The sequence below is a fragment of the Erpetoichthys calabaricus genome, chromosome 1 (assembly GCF_900747795.2).
Source record: "Erpetoichthys calabaricus chromosome 1, fErpCal1.3, whole genome shotgun sequence".
Taxonomy (NCBI): domain Eukaryota; kingdom Metazoa; phylum Chordata; class Cladistia; order Polypteriformes; family Polypteridae; genus Erpetoichthys; species Erpetoichthys calabaricus.
In genome coordinates, this window is record NC_041394.2 from 341,579,605 (window position 1) to 341,597,508 (window position 17,904).

A 17,904-nucleotide genomic window follows, 5' to 3' on the forward strand; every position below is an offset into this window, starting at 1 on the left:
TGATAATGATCCAAAGTTTAAAGTCAAAGCCTTGATTTGAATCTCATTGAAATGTTGTAGAAAGATTTGAAACAGACAACACATTCAAGGAAATCTCCAAAACATCTTGGAAACAAAGGAAGTTTGCACAGAAGAGTGGTCAAAAATGTCAGAGTTGATGTCAGAGACTGGTAGGCAGTTATACAAAACACAAGCGGTAATTTCTGCTAGAGAGGGCAATATCAGCTTTTGAAGCTAAGGGTGGACTTAACTTTTGCCCAGCAGAAAATGACATCTTTTGATATTTTTCCTGAATAAATGGTTGAAAAAGCACTTTTGCTTGTGTTTTTATTCAAGTTTATCACCTTTAACTAAAGGCACTGCTTGTATGAAGATCTATTGCTTGCCTGTTCAAATATGGTGAAAAGGTCAAGAACATATTTTCATGCCAATAAACTGATGCGCTGTGTATCTCCATGTCCATCACAAATGTAATTCCTGCATGTATTAAATGTTGCACAGTAACAGATTTCTATTATGGAGGAAAATACATTTTTATTTAGCAGTTGTCTTCATTCACTGCCAAAATGTCTCACTGGGACTGTGACAGTCAAGTCAGAACTTTTCTTTCTTTTGAATTTTCTTGCTTTACAGTCATTCTGGTTAGTGTTCAGACCAAAATATGTGTGTGTGTGTACTGTATATTTATTTGTTTATTACCTACTTATTTAGGCATTTATTTATTTAAAGAGGTTCTGTAAAAAGCCAAAATCCCCCCCTTCCCCCCAAACAAAGTTCTAAAGCTATATAAAAAAAACGACTTGCAGAGTTTAAGAGTAAATTATAAAGTTTACATTTTTTCAGGGGATTTAAAGCAAAGCAGCATATGGTATAGTTAACACAGTAGCTAAATGAAAATCTTTAAAAAATGGGGGGTGTTTAACAGAGAGAATGATGACAGTTGAACTAATAACACACATTAACTAATTTACAAATGTATATTGGCTAATCTGGAAAGCTTTGTACAAAAACAGATCTGTAAAATCCTGCAGCCCATCTTAAGTAACACAAAGCCAGTCAGTGCAACGTAAAACCAGTAACTGCTCTTTCTTTTTTTTTGCCTTTAAATACATTCGATTCTGGTGGAGTGATATGTTGCCTATAAATTGAAACATTTTTTGTACATCTTTATTTGTAGAATTAGCATTTTACTTGTTATAATGTTTAAAGAGCAAGGACAGTGGACATAACAGTTCCTTTTGTTTCTCTGCCTCCCCAAAGCTTTAGGAATGCAGTTTTTTTTAATGATTGAACCTCTGGCCACCTTTGACAGAGAGGGAGAGTTTTATTGCTTAATGATTTGCATTTCCTTTCTTGGTTTTTTTATGTGAAGGATGCTGGTAAGAAACAAAATTGCTTGAGGTGTTGGGGTGGGCCGTGCCGGAGCTATTCAATTGGTCCCAGAAGGGATAATAAAGACGGAGGCCTGCAGTCTTCTCTTTGCCATGTTACATCCTGATGAAAGCAGAGCAGATGATGGCCTGAAGATAGCAGGCTGCCTGGATCTGTGCAGATGAGGAGCTGAGTAGGAAGAGTCAAATGCAACTCTAAGTTATTAGGCCACCTGAAATGACACATCTAGCACAAGCAGGTTGTATCTTGTTGGTTTAGAAAGCCAAATTCTATTTGCTAAACAGTCTATATACACAAACGCACTAATATATATATATATATATATATATACTGTAGCCTAAAGGTATAGATACAAGAAAGGAAGAGGGTGGAAGTAATGATCTAAAATAGTACATCTGATCACAGTACTGAGTGGTAATGTATGGAATTTGAAGTATTTTGGTTAATTCTACAGAATAAGGAGTATAAAAGGGAAAACAGGGTCACAGTGGGACATTACATGACAAAACACGCATATTAGAATGGTGATATTTGAGCAGAGAGCCCTAGTTTTTACCTATATTGTCTTTCGTGTGTCTGGCTCTTTCCTTTTCTAATACTGAGAAACTGGTCCATGCTTGGGCGGCACGGTGGCGCAGTGGTAGCGCTGCTGCCTCGCAGTTAGGAGACCCGGGTTCGCTTCCCGGGTCCACCCTGCGTGGAGTTTGCATGTTCTCCCCGTGTCTGCGTGGGTTTCCTCCCACAGTTCAAAGACATGCAGGTTAGGTGGATTGGCGATTCTAAATTGGCCCTAGTGTGTGCTTGGTGTTTGTGTGTGTCCTGCGGTGGGTTGGCACCCTGCCCGGGATTGGTTCCCTGCCTTGTGCCCTGTGTTGGCTGGGATTGGCTCCAGCGGACCCCCGTGACCCTGTGTTTGGATTCAGCGGGTTGGAAAATGGATGGATGGATGGATGGTCCATGCTTTAAATAAAAACATCCCGCATCGATTATTGTAATTCCCTACTGGCAGGTGCCCCTTCTAATCGTATATCACACCTCCAGCTTATTCAAAACTCAGCTGCAAGAGTCCTTACTCGAACCAGCAGCAGCGAGCACGTCACACCCATCCTGCTCCGTCTTCACTGGCTCCCTGTGTCTTACAGAATTGAATATAAAATCCTACTAATAACCTACAAAGCCTTAAATAACCTCGCACCAAACTACATCAGTGACCTCCTCCATCACTATATGCCTGCCCGCCCACTAAGGTCCACTGATTCTGGCAATCTAGTTGTGCCCCTCACTAATCTACACTCCATGGGTGACAGCAGGGCCTTCAGCTGTATAGCGCCCAGACTCCGGAATGACCTACCAAAATTAATCAGGTCAGCTGACTCCATGAATTCTTTTATAAAACAACTCAAAACTCATCAGTTCAGGAAGGCTTTTAGCTCTACTTGACTTTATTACCCTTCTCTCAGTTTACCGCTCTGTCAAGATGCTCATGTAACCTGTGTGTGTGTGTGCTAGACTATCAATTATGTTGTCCGTTAGGCTTTTTCTCTGAATCTACGGTCTTAATTTTCTTTATTTATTTATCTGGTTTGTACAATGCTATATACTGTATACCCTGCCGTTCTTTCTTAAACTTTGTGAAGTGCCTTGAGCATGGGAAAGGCGCTATATAAATAAAATGTATTATTAAAGATTAGATTTTTTTTTAATTGTTCTATTGTCACAAAGGCTGCAATACTCCTAAGTGCAGTTTAAATAATCAATTCATCTCATTCTTTTCATGTACAAATAAATTAGGAGAAAAAAAATCATTTTTAAATTAAATGTAGCATATTAGTTTGTATACATTAACAATTAGGCAGATTAAACTGGAGCTAAAAATGCACATTTATTGGACGTGGACAATCAATTAAAGTTAATGGGTCTGAGAAAACGTGATGTTTATGACAGGATGACATGTCAAGAAGTCTGGACATTCATGAGAGAGAAAGGACCAGAGAAGTGTGTGAGGATTATCCAGAATAGGCGTGAGGGAGTGAGAACTTGGGATAAAAGTGGTGTTGTGGTAACAGACGAGATCTCGGTTATAGGAGGTATGCAGAGGAGATGATCTTGAAGTCCTTAAATCTTTGATCTGGTTATGGATGTGTCGAGTCATGGGGTATAAGACCAATCCCATGGTGCATGCTTTGTGCTGATGACATTGTGTTGTGTAGCACCAGAAAAGAAGAAGTTTCAAGAATGGAGAAGTGCTTTAGAAGACAGAGGATTGAAGATAAATAGGAAGAAGGCAGAATATTTGAGGTTTAATGATGATCAGGATTCAGACGTTAGCCTGAGGGAAGAGCTGTTGAGAAGAGTGGATCCGTGCAAATATTGTGGATCAGTGGTAGCCCAAGATGGAGAATGAGATGCACAGATAAAAATCTGTAGAGTGCAGTGTGGATGAAACAACTGGAAGTAAGTGTCAGGGATATAGTGTGATCAAGGAAATTTTAAAAAGTAAAGTTTTTAAGAGAGTGGTAAGAGAGCTGAGATATGGGCAGTAAAGGGAGTGCAGGAGAAGAAGCTGGATGTGGCAGAAATGAAAAAGTTGAGACTCAGGTGTGGAGATACAAAAAGAGGACAGAATAAGAAATGAGACAATCAGAGGTACAACAAAAGTGGGACAGACATGTTCGAGAAGTGGGAAGAAGGCTGAAGTGGTATGGACATGTTATAAGGAGAGACAATGAATATGTGAGCAAAGGAGTGTTGGGAATGGAAGTCCAGGGGAAGAGAAAGTGAGGGAAGCCAAACCTGAGGCGGATGGGTAAAGTTAAAGAAGATGAGAAGGAAAAGGATCTGACCAGGGAGGGGGGCAGGACTGAGCTGTAAGGAGAGGTTTGATCAAATACAACAATCTCACATAGAAGTGGGAAGAAAAAAGAAGAAGAAAATGGGGTATTTATAATTTCCTATTTAATCTAGCTCAATTTAAAATAAAATGTGTGTGTACCCTTTGGAATCCCCTGGAGTTCTACTGTAGACAATCTGGTCTGATCTGATCTTCAGCTATGCCTTAATAACAGACAAACACAGTTAACTTAAAATTCATCAAGACACAAATAACTGGACTATAAATTTTGAATTAATGCAAAAAGCCAGAGATTTCAAAAGGTATTGGATAAAAGCATTTGCACAACGTTCAAACTTCACTACATTTCTATTCTACTAGTAAAAAGCAGAAATACCCTCACACCCTCAGCCTTAAAACTTTCACATACTCTTATTTTCTACGTACCTTTATCAGACTGCTTTGTAGGTGGTGTGTCATCTTTCTGAGTTCCAACAGATGAATGTTCCTCAATTCCCCCTGTAACAGACTGTAATGATTCAGACATCACATTGCCAGATGAGCATGGTCTGCTCTCAGAAGAGACTAACCCAGTCATTGCTCTATCTTTACACCTATGATGAAGGTAGCCTTCCTTGACACTCTCCACACTTTTATTTTTGTGTTCTTCAATGATGACAGAGTTCTCTTCAGCCTCTGCTTTAATGTCCACTGATCCCAGTTCACACTCCTCATCCTTAATGTCCAGGCTCTGCTGTTTAAGGTGATCAAACTCCCATTCACAGTCCTCTTGCTTGACACCTGCAGTCCATCTCTCCATGATATTTGTGTCACACATCTCCGTAATCACATCCATCCAGTTGTTACAGTAAATGAAGGCTTTATGTTTCTCTCTGTGGAAAGAGCAAGATTTAATTCCATCAAAATTATCATTCCAATCTAAAGGCATTTGAGTGTCATCTTACAACACTCTCTCATTGAAGGTTTACATCAAGATGCCAGTAGCACATTACTCTTTATGTCACATTATCAGGTGTAAAACAAACTTGGAAAGTGTGGAGTGAAGGTGCAACACACTGGAAGAAGATGACCATCTCCAACAGCTGTGGGCGCCGGCCATACTCAATACCTGGATGATGGAGACTCTAATGTTGAAAAATTGAGCTAAATACAACTCATAATATTTAATTTGTTTGTTTTAATTCGTTCTGCGTTTATTTTGGAATTATTCAATGACTCTTAAGTTGTAGGCTCACAGCTCATTTGGGAAATGTTCTGTAACTGAAAGGGCAGGCAGGTACTAATGACCTCATCAAATCATTAATATTCATGAGGGAGTTCCCCAAGGCTGTCAACTTTTGGAAGTAGATACAACTCTGGGGTGTATGCAAAATAGACAAACAGGAATTCTGGGAAAATAAGTACACTTTTTAAAGAGTATCATTGTTTAATTAGAATGTATATATTTAAGCACAGATAAAATGACCAGTGTGTGTATGCTTGTAAGAATATGTAATCCCAAACTTCACTTGATGAAATATCTTACATAAGGCAGGATTTAATTTTGAAAATGGGCTGTCTGGAAGACCCTATAAACTGAAAGGATTTTAAAAAGGCAATGCCAGAGAGACATCATAAATTCAAGACTAGAAGGAGGAGAGACAGAAATAACTGCCAAAGATAAGACAACTCAGTCAGACTTTGCCACCTACACACTGCCTCTTTGCTCCCAAGTATCACGCCTGGTTTAAGAAACCAAAGACTGTGACATCCAAAGCCATAGCCACCTGAAATGAAGTTCGCGTTGTGACTGATTTGAATCGTTCAGGTTGTACGTTTTCCTATGCAACATTTACACCTGGTTTCTCCTACAAATAAACAACTACTAAAATAGTTTGAGTATTGCTTTGCTAAGGTTCTCCTGTTGTTTACCGATATTTAGCTATGACAGATAATCACTATATATATAAAAAAATCATCTGTCTGCTTGTCACAAGAGAACTACTTAACGGATTTAGGATTGTTTTTTTCTATAATTTGCTTGAATATCCTAGTTGATTTTGTGACCTCTCTTATCACGCTAAGTATCATAGTTCGATTGCAGTACCGATTTATGTGCGAGAATCCAAGAGAGTCGCCGTGGGCTGCGAGGAGGGGTGGCGGGTTGCCCTCCTCACTCATGCTCCAGCCTCAGGCATAACTTTAACTCCGCTTAGTTAGCGAACGAGAGAACTACTTCATGGATTTAGATCGGGTTTTTTTTTTCCTTCTATAATTTGTTTGAACATTCTGGTTGATTTTGCAACTTCTCTCATCCCGCTAAGAATCACAGTTTGCTTGCAGAAGCGATATATTCGCACTAATCAAAGACAGAAGCTGTGGGCCGAAGGGAGGGGGAAGCATGACATCAGGAGTGGGGAGTCATTCAGGTCGCTCCTCACTGTCCTGTTTCACTTCTACATGGGCAAAGCCACAAGGGACAGCTAATAGCTAATAAAACAAAGTGTGCCCATTTAGGTATTGTACTGTATGTTAGACTGTGTAGCCCTTTGAAAAGGTAGCCATCGGGATACGAAAGCCCAACAGGAGTAGCCATTTCTCCCTCTTATTGGGTTATTCAGAAGTGTAGCCCTTTCAGAGGAAGCAATCTGAAGACGGATCAACAAGTAAGTGAATCCCAGCAGAGATGCAACGTGGGCAGAATGACTTCTGGCCCGTGGTAAAGTATTGAAGTTGAGATAGCTAGCCTTGGCCAGTGTTGAGATATTCTTGATTTGAATTTGAGCTTTATCTGTGTCAAGTGAATGTTGCATTGGTAATTTTGCAAGACATACAGTGCTGTGAAAATGTATTTGCCCCCTTCCCGATTTATTTTTTTGCATGTTTGTCACACTTAAATGTTTTAGATCATCAAACAAATTTAAATATTAGACAAAGATAACCCATGTAAACTCAAAATGCAGTTTTTAAGTGATGATTGTATTTAATGAAAAAAATTATCCAAACCTACATGGCCATATGTGCAAAAGTAACTGGCCCCCTTGTTAAATCATGATGTAACTGGTTAATCACATTTTGTGGAGTTTAATTTCACTAAACACACTCAAGCCTGATTACTTCCAGACCTGTTGAATCAAAAGATCACTTAAATAGAACCTATCAGACAAAGTGAAGTAGGCCACAAAATCCCAAAAAGGAAGACTTCATGCCGTGATCTAAAGAAATTCTGGAAAATGATGAGAAACAAAGTAATTGACATCTATCAGTCTGGAAAAGGTTACAGTGCCACTTCTAAATCTTTGGTACTCCAGCAAACCACAGTGTGAGCCATTATCTACAAATGGAGAAAACATGGAACAGTGGTGAACCTTCCCAGCAGTGGCTGGCCTAAAAAAAATTACCCCAAGAGTGCAGCAATGACTAAACCAAGAGGTCACAAAAGAAACCAGAACAACATCTAAAGCAGTGGTTCTCAATCTGTGGGGCAGACCCCCTAGAGGGGTGCAAAGTAACAAATAGGGGGGGGGGCGAAGATATGAAAAAAAAGAAAAGAATTGAAAATATGAAAAATACATCTATTGAAACCAAAACAAATTAACTTAAACTACATTCTGATACTAGAAAAATGAATATAGAGTTAGATAAATGTCGATAAAAGTTAAGTAGGTAAAATAAAATATGCATCTATGATATATCGTAGATGATCAGCATGAGCTCAAGCGTGTGCAGAAGGAACTCCGAGACCAGCTCAGGGCAGCGAAGGAGCAGTACAGGAGAAAGCAGAAGCAGTATAGTGTTCCAACTCCTGCAACAGCTCAGGATCCTCACCACCACAGAGGTAATGCTCCAAGTTCCCAAAGCCTGCTTCCATCAGGGTGGGCTTCTGGAGTGGCTACAAGGTATGCTGCTTTTTGATTTACACCCTCATGAGGGTTGTTTTGAATCATTCTTGTGTGACTTTTCAGTTCAAACCCGTTTGCCAAGGGAGACCCCACCAGGAGCACAACACTCCACATGACCTACTGTAGCTCTGAGCATTACTAAGGTACACAAGTCGCACTACCAGCACCAGGGAACATTATTTTTAAAAGTGACTTGCATTACTTGTTACTCACAAAGAAGTAGCTAAATACGTTGTACAGTATAGTTACTTATCATAAAATGCAACACATTACAAACAGTGTGTAACTTTTTCTTCTTTTAATTGAAAAACTACACATTTCACTGGCTGGTGTGCGATATTAAATTATAAGCCCAGAGCCGGTGTGTGCCGATATTAGAACAATCTGGAGGAGAACAGGCCAGTCAGCCCAACAAAGCTCGCCAGTCCTATCCACTTATTTCTTCCAAAAAAAAACATCAAGTCAAGTTTTGAAAGTCCCCAACATCTTACTGTCTACCACACTACTTGGAAGTTTATTCAAAGTGTCTGTGGTTTTCTATGTAAAGAAAAACTCAATGTTTGTGCAAAATTTAGCCTGAACAAGTTTCTAACTGTGTCCCTGTGTTCTTGATGAACTCATTTTAAAGACAGTGTCTCGATCCACGGGACTAATTCCCTTCATAATTGTAAACACTTCAGTCATGTCTCCTCTTAATCTTCTTTTGCTTAAACTGTAAAGGCTCAGCTCTTTTAATCTTTCTTAATTCATCCCCTGTAGTCCTGGAATCAGCTTAGTCGCTCTTCTCTGGACCTTTTCTAGTGCTGCTATGACCTTTTTGTAGCCTGGAGACCAAAACTACACCCAGTACTCCAGATGAGGCCTCACCAGTGTGTTATAAACCTTGAGCAGAACCTTCTGTGACTTGTACTCCACACATCAAGGCGCTATATAACCTGACATTCTGTTAGCCTTCTTAATGGCTTCTGAACACTGTCTGGAAGTCGATAGCTTAGAGTCTACTACGACTCCTAAGTTCTTCTCATAAGGTGTACTCTCGATTTTCGACCGCCCATTGTGTATTCAAACCTCACATTTATACTTCCCACATTTAATAATTTACATTTACTGACATTAAATTTCATCTGCCACAAATCTGCCCAAGCCTGTATGCTGTCCAAGTCCTTCTGTAATGATATGATGGATTCTAAATTATCTGCTAATTCACCTATCTTGGTATCATCTGCAAACTTAACCAGCTTGTTACTTATATTCCTGTCTAAATTATTTATATTTATTAAAAATGGCAGCGGCCCTGACACTGACCCCTGCTGATCACCACTCTTAACATCAGCCAATTCTGATGAGGTTCCTCACACCATCACCCTCTGCTTCCTGTGTCTGAGCCAATTCTGCACCCATCTATAAACATCACCCTGAACTCCCACTTCTCTTAGCTGGATGTCCAAGCTCTCATGTGTCACCTTATCAAATGCTTTCTGAAAGTCCAGATAAATAATATCATATGCTCCAATCTGATCGTATCCTTTTGTTGCTTCCTCATAGAATTCCAGCATATTAGTAAAACACGACCTCCCTCTTCTGAACCCATGCTGACTGTTCCTAATAACTCCTGTCCCTGCCAGGCGTTGCTCAATCTTATCCTTAATGATTCCTTCCATTAATTTTCCTGTGATGTACATTAAGCTTACTGGCCTATAGTTGCTTGGATCTGCCCGGTCACCCTTTTTATATAACAGGACGATATTTTCCAGTCCTTCAGAATTTCCCCAGTATGCAGTGACTTCCTAAAAATATATGCGTCAAGGGTTTATATCTGTATTCACTAGCCTCCTTAAGAACTCGAGGGTACATATTATCTGGTCCTGGTGATTTGTTTGATTTCAGCCTATTTAATCTGAGCTGCACTTCTCCCTCGACAATTTCCAAATCCCTCAGTACCTCCTTAGTAGTTGCGTTTACATCTGTGAGGTTATCCACTTGCTCACTTGTGAAGACCTCAGAAGAATGTAAGTTTAGGGCATCTGCTATTTCACTTACTGTAACTTAATTCTCCTTTACTAATTCTGATGCACTTCATCTCCTCTGACTGATCTTTTAGTACTGAAATACAGAAAGGCTCGTCTTTCGCCTTATCTGCTACATTCCTCTCCAACTGCCTTTTAGCCTCCCTGATATTCTTCTTAATGGTTGCCCTCATGTTCTCAAATGCCTACGATTCATAAACCTTATACAGCTGTTTTTTTCCTTTGCAACTTCTTTTTTAAAATCTTTAGATAGATAGATAGATATTAATCCACTGGAGTTTTTTTTTTTTTTTTTAGTTTCCTAATAATTCCAAATTTAGGTATGTATCTGTCCTGCATTACATGTAAAACATTTTTAAACCTGTTTCACTGTTCCTTGACTGTCTCCACACTTGAAAGCTTATCCCAGTGTATCCTACTTAGACTTTGCTGCATTTGCTCAAAATTTGCCCTACCAAAGTTCAACTTAAGTTTTAGTATTTGCATCGGCACTCTTACAAAATACTGAGAATTGTATTACATTATGGTCACTTGACCCTAGTGGTTCAATCACCTCTACACCCTCAATTCTATCCTGATTATTACAAAATATTAAATCCAGACAAGCTTCACCCTGCTTTGGTCCTTTAACAATACTGCGTTAAAAAACAGTCACTTACTACTTCTAAAAACTTGTACTCTTGTGCTCCTCCATTTAGAAGGTTATCCCAGTTAATATTCTGGTCCCCCATGACTATAATATCTCCCTGTAAACTTGCCTTTTTGATATTACTAAAAGATGTGTGTTGAAATTACTGTCTGCATTGGGTGGTCTATAACACTCCTTAAATAAGACCTCATTCCCTAACATGTCCTCACTAAGATGGGGCTCATCATCCAACTGAAGAGGACTTGCATTTAAATACTGTTTGACAGAAATGCCAACCCCAACTACTTTTCTGTTCTGTCTGTCTGTCTGTCTGTTTAAGCCATTCTGGTATATGAAAATGTAGCGAGGTTTACTTCCATGACTGAGGACTGGCAAAAAGGTTTAATAAAGCCATTAATACAAACTATATCAAAAACTAACGATGACACATTTATCATACATTGAAATATTTGCAATATTCACAATAGCTGTAATTGTGAAAAAAAACGGTCCATGCAGCTCTTTAAATATAACAAAATAAAACAAATGCAGTCTCTCCACCAGACACTATCAATATATCCATAAAATCTTAACTAACTGTCCAAAAAAAGGTCACAAATGCGAAGAGAGTTCAACAGATTAATTTTTCTGTTAATACACTCAGGTCCCACTCCAGGTGGTTTGACGTGAGGTGGGTGCGGCAATGCACTGTCAGCGCTACCACCTACTTACCAATAATCAAACTCACTTTTCCAAATTCCAGGGCTGACTCAACACCCTTTCAATCAAAATATACTGAAGAGCATGCATTAAATAATCTATCCATCCATCCTCTTCTGCTTATCCGAGGTCGGATCGCGGGGGCAGCAGCTTGAGCAGAGATGCCCAGACTTCCCTCTCCCCGGCCGCTTCTTCTAGCTCTTCCAGGAGAATCCTGAGGCATTCCCAGGCCAGCCGAGAGACATAGTCCCTCCAGCGTGTCCTGGGTCTTCCCCAGGGCCTCCTCCCGGTTGGACGTGCCCGGAACACCTCACCAGGGAGGCGTCCAGGAGGCATCCTGATCAGATGCCCGAGCCACCTCATCGGACTCCTCTCGATGCGGAGGAGCAGCGGCTCTACTCTGAGCCCCTCCCGGATGATTGAGCTTCTCACCCTATCTTTAAGGGAAAGCCCAGACACCCTACGGAGGAAACTCATTTCAGCCGCTTGTATTCGCGATCTCGTTCCTTCGGTCACTACCCATAGCTCATGACCATAGGTGAGGGTAGGAACATAGATCGACTGGTAAATTGAGAGCTTTGCCTTACGGCTCAGCTCCTTTTTCACCACGACAGACCGATGCAGAGCCCACATCACTGTGGTCGCCGCACCGATCCGCCTGTCGATCTCACGCTCCATTCTTCCCTCACTCGTGAACAAGATCCCGAGATACTTGAACTCCTCCACTTGAGGCAGGATCTCGCTACCAACCCTGAGAGGGCACTCCACCCTTTTCTGGCTGAGGACCATGGTCTCGGATTTGGAGGTGGCGATTCCCATCCCAGCCACTTCACACTCAGCTGTGAACCGATCCAGAGAGAGCTGAAGATCACGGCCTGATGAAGCAAACAGGACAACATCATCTGCAAAAAGCAATGACCCAATCCTGAGCCCACCAAACCGGACCCCCTCAACACCCTGGCTGCACCTAGAAATTCTGTCCATAAAAGTTATGAACAGAATCGGTGACAAAGGGCTGCCCTGGCAGAGTCCAACTCTCACTGAAAACGGGTTCGACTTACTGCCGGCAATGCGGACCAAGCTCTGACACTGGTTGTACAGGGACTGAACAGCCCTTATCAGGGGGTCCGGTACCCCATACTCCCAGAGCACCCCCCACAGGATTCCCCGAGGGACACGGTCGAATGCCTTTTCCAAGTCCACAAAACACATGTAGACTGGTTGGGCGAACTCCCATGCACCCTCCAGGACTCTGCTAAGGGTGTAGAGCTGGTCCACTGTTCCGCAACATAAATAATAATTAAATAATACAAATAATTATTCTACTTCCAAACAGACCTGCACCAAACACTTCATGAAACTTACTGCTGAAGAAAATGGCTGCTACTCGTCTAGAGTCAGCACCCTGCATGCAGATCTCTCAAGGGTTCACAGGAGCTTAGACATACATAAATTAATAATTCGCTGTTAATGGCTTCTTAACTCACACTTAAATTACATGTATATTTTTACAATACATTCATCACACGAGGGGGGACCCAAAAATAACCGGAAATATTTTTAAAACGTGTTTAATTTAATTTTCTGTACAAACTACAATTAGTCTCCTTCAAAGTACTCTCCATTGGCGGAAATACACTTATCTAACCGTTTGTTCCATTGTTCGAAACATTTTTAAAATTCGTCTGAAGTAATGCCCATTAATGCTCTGGTCGTTTCTTGTTTTACCTCTTCGACATCACCAAAACGCCTTCCTTTCAATTCTTTTTTCATCCGAGGGAACAAAAAGAAATTACACAGAGCTAAATCTGGCGAGTAGGGTGAGTGGTTCAGGGTTATCATATCATTTCTTGCCAAAAATTGGCGAATGCTGAGAGCAGTGTGAGTTGGAGCGTTGTCATGATGAAAGAACCAATCGCCCGACTCCCACAAATCAGGGCGTTTCCTTCTCACACTGTTGCGCAACCTACTTTTACAAAAAAATTCACTGAACACAAGCACAACCTTCCAGACTGATGGCACTTGGCAGACTGACTTGTGAGGAGTGTAACTAGATCGCCCTAGCGGCCCAACCACGTACTACAAGTACCAACCTAACAACAACAAAATTCCGGTTATTTTTGGGTCCCCCCTCGTATATTCCTTTACATGTATCCTTTAACAAGGACTCAAACACCATTTTAAACACAACTATTCAGTAATTAATATTTACAACCACAATTTTTGTTTTCTATTTTACAAACACAGACGTTAAATAATGTAGTAGTAATTTAACAAAACAACTTCACACACCTGAGAGTTTTCACAAAGCATATATAGTCAAAGAAAAAATTATGTGAACCCTTTGGAATTATCTGGTATACTACACAAATAGGTCATAAAAAGTGATCTGATCTTCATCTAAGTCCTAATATACACAATGAGCTTAAGTCAATGACACACAAAATTCTACTCTTTCATGTTGTTATTTTACAAATGCATTCAACGTTCACAGTGGTAGTGGAAAAAGTAAGTGAACCTTGGGATTTAATAACTGGTTGACCCTCCTTTGGAAGCAATGACCTCAACCAGGCGCTTCCTGTAACTGCAGATCAGACCTGCACATCGTGCGGGGGGAATTTGAGCCCATTCTTCCCTGCAGAACTATCTTAACTCTTCCATATTCTTTGGTTGTCTTCTGTGTATGGCTCTCTTCATGTCATTCCACAGCATCTCAATAGGATTGAGATCTGGGCTCTGACACGGCCACTCCAAAAGGCCAAGTTTGTTTTTCTGAAGCCATTGTGCTGTGGATTTGCTGAAATGTTTGGGGTCATTGTCCTGTTGCATCACCCAGCCTCTTCTGAGCTTAAGTTGATGGACAAACACCCTCACATTATCAAAGAGAATTTGTTGATAAACTTGTGAATTCATTTTCCCCTCAATGATGGCAAGCTGGCCAGGCCCTGATGCAGCAAAGCAGGCCCAAACCATGATGCTCCCTCCACCATACTTTACTGTAGGGATGATGTTTAGATGTTGATATGCAGGGCCCTTTTCACGCCAAATGAAGTGCTGCTTGTTCCTCCCAAATAGTTCAATTTTGGTTTCATCACTCCACAAAACATTTTCCCAGTACCATTGTGGATTGTCCAAGTGCTCTTTCACAAACTTCAGGCATTCAGCAATGTTCTTTTTTGATAGCAGTGGCTTCCTTCTTGGTGTCCTGCCATGGACTCCTTTCTTGTTCAATGTTTTGCGTATAGTCGACTCATGAACAGAGATGCTGGCCAGTTCTAATGACTTCTTCAAGTCCTTTGCTGTCACTCTAGGGTTCTTCTTTACCTAATTGCTGACCCTGCGTTGTGCTCTTGGGGTCATCTTGGCAGGGCGCCCACTTCTAGGCAGAGTAGCCACAATACCAGATTGTCTCCATTTATAGACAACTTGCCTAACAGTATACTGATGGATATCTCAAATCTTTGAGATGACTTTATAACCCTTTCCAGCCTTATGTAGATGAACAATTCTCGACCGTAGCTTTTCAGACAGCTCTTTTGTGTGAGACATGATTCCCATCTAGAAATGCTTCTTGTCAAAAGTTCAAACTCAAACTTTATTGTGTTTTTGATCAATCAAAGTAATTCTAGGCCACACCTCTGAACTCGTTTCATTAAATGGACTCCAGGTGTGATAAATTCGGACTGCAATGAGCTTCTTAAAAAGTCATAAGCTTAGGGTTCACTTACTTTTTCGAACCTTCAGTTTTACAGTTTGAATGATGTATTTAAAATGGTCAAAAATTCTCTGAAAATCTGTGTGTATCTAGTTATAGGAGACTATCTTAGCAGTACAATAATAGACTGTATTATTGCAGTACAATAATAGACATTTAAAAGCAAACTCAAATTATATACAGTATCAAAGTATTTACAGTAACAAAGTATAATAAAAAAAAATGGCAAAATAAGGAATACTAGAAATGCACAGACAGCGTTCCGAAAGTAAGAAATAGTTACATTCCCTTTGGCATTTTGAAAGCTTATTTATTCTTGTGTCCTGAAAAGGCAAAGTTGGTCAAAGATCAAAGCTCATCCAACATGTGGCCATAAAATATTTAAAAGGGTTACCACCAATTCTATTTACTGCTGAGCAATACAAACAAAAGGAGGAAGGGGCGGACACTACAAATGCCATAAAAGCCACCGTTTCACCCCAGGGAAGCAACCCGAGATCTGTTTCATTAATATACATAAGTATAGAAAGATTTTGTAGAGATGAATTACTTAATTTAGTTGAATTGTTAAGACATAAGACTGGATGAATGTCCATTCCGTGATATGATTAACACTTTCGACGGCTATGATTTTGACAAAAGCCCATCTTTTCCTGTAGTCGAACGGCTCTCTCATGAATTCTTTCTTTACTGCGGACAAACCAGTTTATTGCTGATGCAGATGTCATTTCCTTATTACACATGCTCCAGTTTCCTACACTTCCCAATGTCCTTTTTAATCGCAGCTTCGTACGCTCGCCCTACGATTCGCTCTGCAGTTACCAGTATTATACTGGTTACACAGCTGTTATCCATTTGTGACTTTAATGTTACCCACCTGAATTTTCTTTAAATGTCTTACTGTTTCTAAATATTGGGATGAACTTGTCCTTCAATATATCTAAAACTGACCCCACATTTCCCCTACAGCAGGGGTAGGCAACGTCGGTCCTGGAGTGCCACAGTATGTGCAGGTTTTTGTTCCAACCCAGTTCCTTAATGAGAACTCAATTATTGCTGATGAAGCACATATTGCTTAAGTGACATTTTAATGCTTCATTTTAGTGGTCTCGCTTGTTAAGGTTCTCCAACCTTAATTGCTTATTTCAATCTTAAACTGCTGCATTCAGTGTTTTAATTGCTCCTTATTAGCAATAAGATGTAAAACAGGGGTAGGCAATGTCGGTCCTGGTGAGCCGCAGTGGCTACAGGTTTTCATTCCAACCCAATTGCTTAATTAGAAACCAATCATTGCCAATCTCAGACCTTATTTAATTTTATGGCTTGTTAGTCTGTGCAATGTAAGGCTTTTATATCGTAGATTTTTTTCCTTTCCAAGGATATCATCCAAATGATTTGAAGCCTAAAACAGATCATTTTCAGTCCGTCACATTTTTCTATTAAGTGTTTTATTAAATCAAACCGTGCATGATGAACACAAACAGATGTAATTGGAAAAAAGCTAGCTGGAGAACTGCTGGCTGCTTTGTCTTTTACATCTTATTGCTAATAAGGAGCAATTAAAACACTGAATGCAGCAGTTTAAGATTGAAATAAGCAATTAAGGTTGGAGAACCTTAACAAGCGAGACCACTAAAATGAAGCATTAAAATGTCACTTAAGCAATATGTGCTTCATCAGCAATAATTGAGTTCTCGTTAAGGAACTGGGTTGGAACAAAAACCTGCACATACTGTGGCACTCCAGGACCGACGTTGCCTACCCCTGCCCTACAGCTCCCAGACTTGGAAGCTTGAAAAAGGGAGAGCAGGAGTTCGCGCGTGCACGATGCCGCCGTCACAGAGCATGCGCAAAATGAAAAAGGCGAGCGGCGCACAGAGGTGAGCAAGCACAGCCAGAACTAAACAACCGCTACTTAATCATGCGTCTACACTAAACTGAAAGGGAATCAATATCTTCGTTACTCCTGGAGTCGTGAGAAAATAAGACGAGAAATTAATGACTAGATACTGCAGTTACGTCTCTGGGCTTTTTTAAGCAAATCTGACTAAGTTACGTTAAGGGAGACATAGAAACCACCGACGAGTAGTCAATCAGCGCATAGAGAAACTCCATTGAGAATCAAGCATTTAAATCTCCCAACACCACAGGAACTAAGGGGAGCCTTCGCGTGCTACCCACGGACTATGATCGGAATATATGGCAATAATAAGCCGCGTCTCTCATATTCTCATATAAGTACATACCTTTTTCCAGCTGGGATTTGTTTCTCCAGCTTGAAATCAAACTGCACTCCAACTATCACGTCGTCCCGCCTACTTCCTTTCATGGATTTCAGGAAGGGGCTTCCGGGAGAAACACGAAGTCGCCACTGATTGGCTGTTTCACTACTCAATCCGCGTACTCTGTTCCACAGTTCTCCAGCCTGCTGTTCCTTTTTTTACCCTTACCTGTAGAATGGGGTATATTTTCTGCAAAAAAAAGGAAATTAAATTTAAAATTGTAAAACGAAATACAGTCACTCTTTTGTAATTTCATTTTCAAAGTCTTAGCGCAAGACTGCTGCAAAAATTAAAAAATGATATAACGGCATTTGCGATGTCACGATGAATGTGATTTCATACAATCTGATTGCATACACATACGAATAGATAGATAGATATAAATACAATATGGAACGATAGTAAAAT

The 17,904-nt window shown here is 40.4% G+C and overlaps 2 protein-coding genes across 3 annotated transcripts in view; both read right to left on the reverse strand.

Moving 5' to 3' along the window:
• Window positions 1-17,904, reverse strand: part of LOC114665113 (gastrula zinc finger protein XlCGF26.1-like) — a 131,134-nt gene that overhangs the window by 77,710 nt on the left and 35,520 nt on the right. The gene's annotated exons all lie outside the window — the stretch shown is intronic.
• On the reverse strand, window positions 849-17,629 carry LOC114665064 (uncharacterized). The gene is made up of 3 exons (XM_051927487.1): window positions 17,461-17,629; window positions 4,670-5,115; window positions 849-1,560 (listed from the first exon to the last, which is right to left on the reverse strand). The coding sequence occupies exons 1-3, from the start codon at window positions 17,541-17,543 to the stop codon at window positions 1,430-1,432; spliced, it is 660 nt and encodes a 219-aa protein (XP_051783447.1). The 5' UTR covers window positions 17,544-17,629; the 3' UTR covers window positions 849-1,429.

Excerpts from the sequence above, each read along its gene's own strand:
- LOC114665064 (XM_051927487.1), bottom strand. The coding sequence starts at position 17,543 with ATGAAAGGAAGTAGGCGGGACGACGTGATAGTTGGAGTGCAGTTTGAT. Across the intron at positions 5,116-17,460 it reads CAAATCCCAGCTGGAAAAAG|AGAGAAACATAAAGCCTTCA; the intron begins GTATGTACTTAT and ends CTCTTTCCACAG. Across the intron at positions 1,561-4,669 it reads TACAAAGCAGTCTGATAAAG|CTCCTCATCTGCACAGATCC; the intron begins GTACGTAGAAAA and ends CTTCCTACTCAG.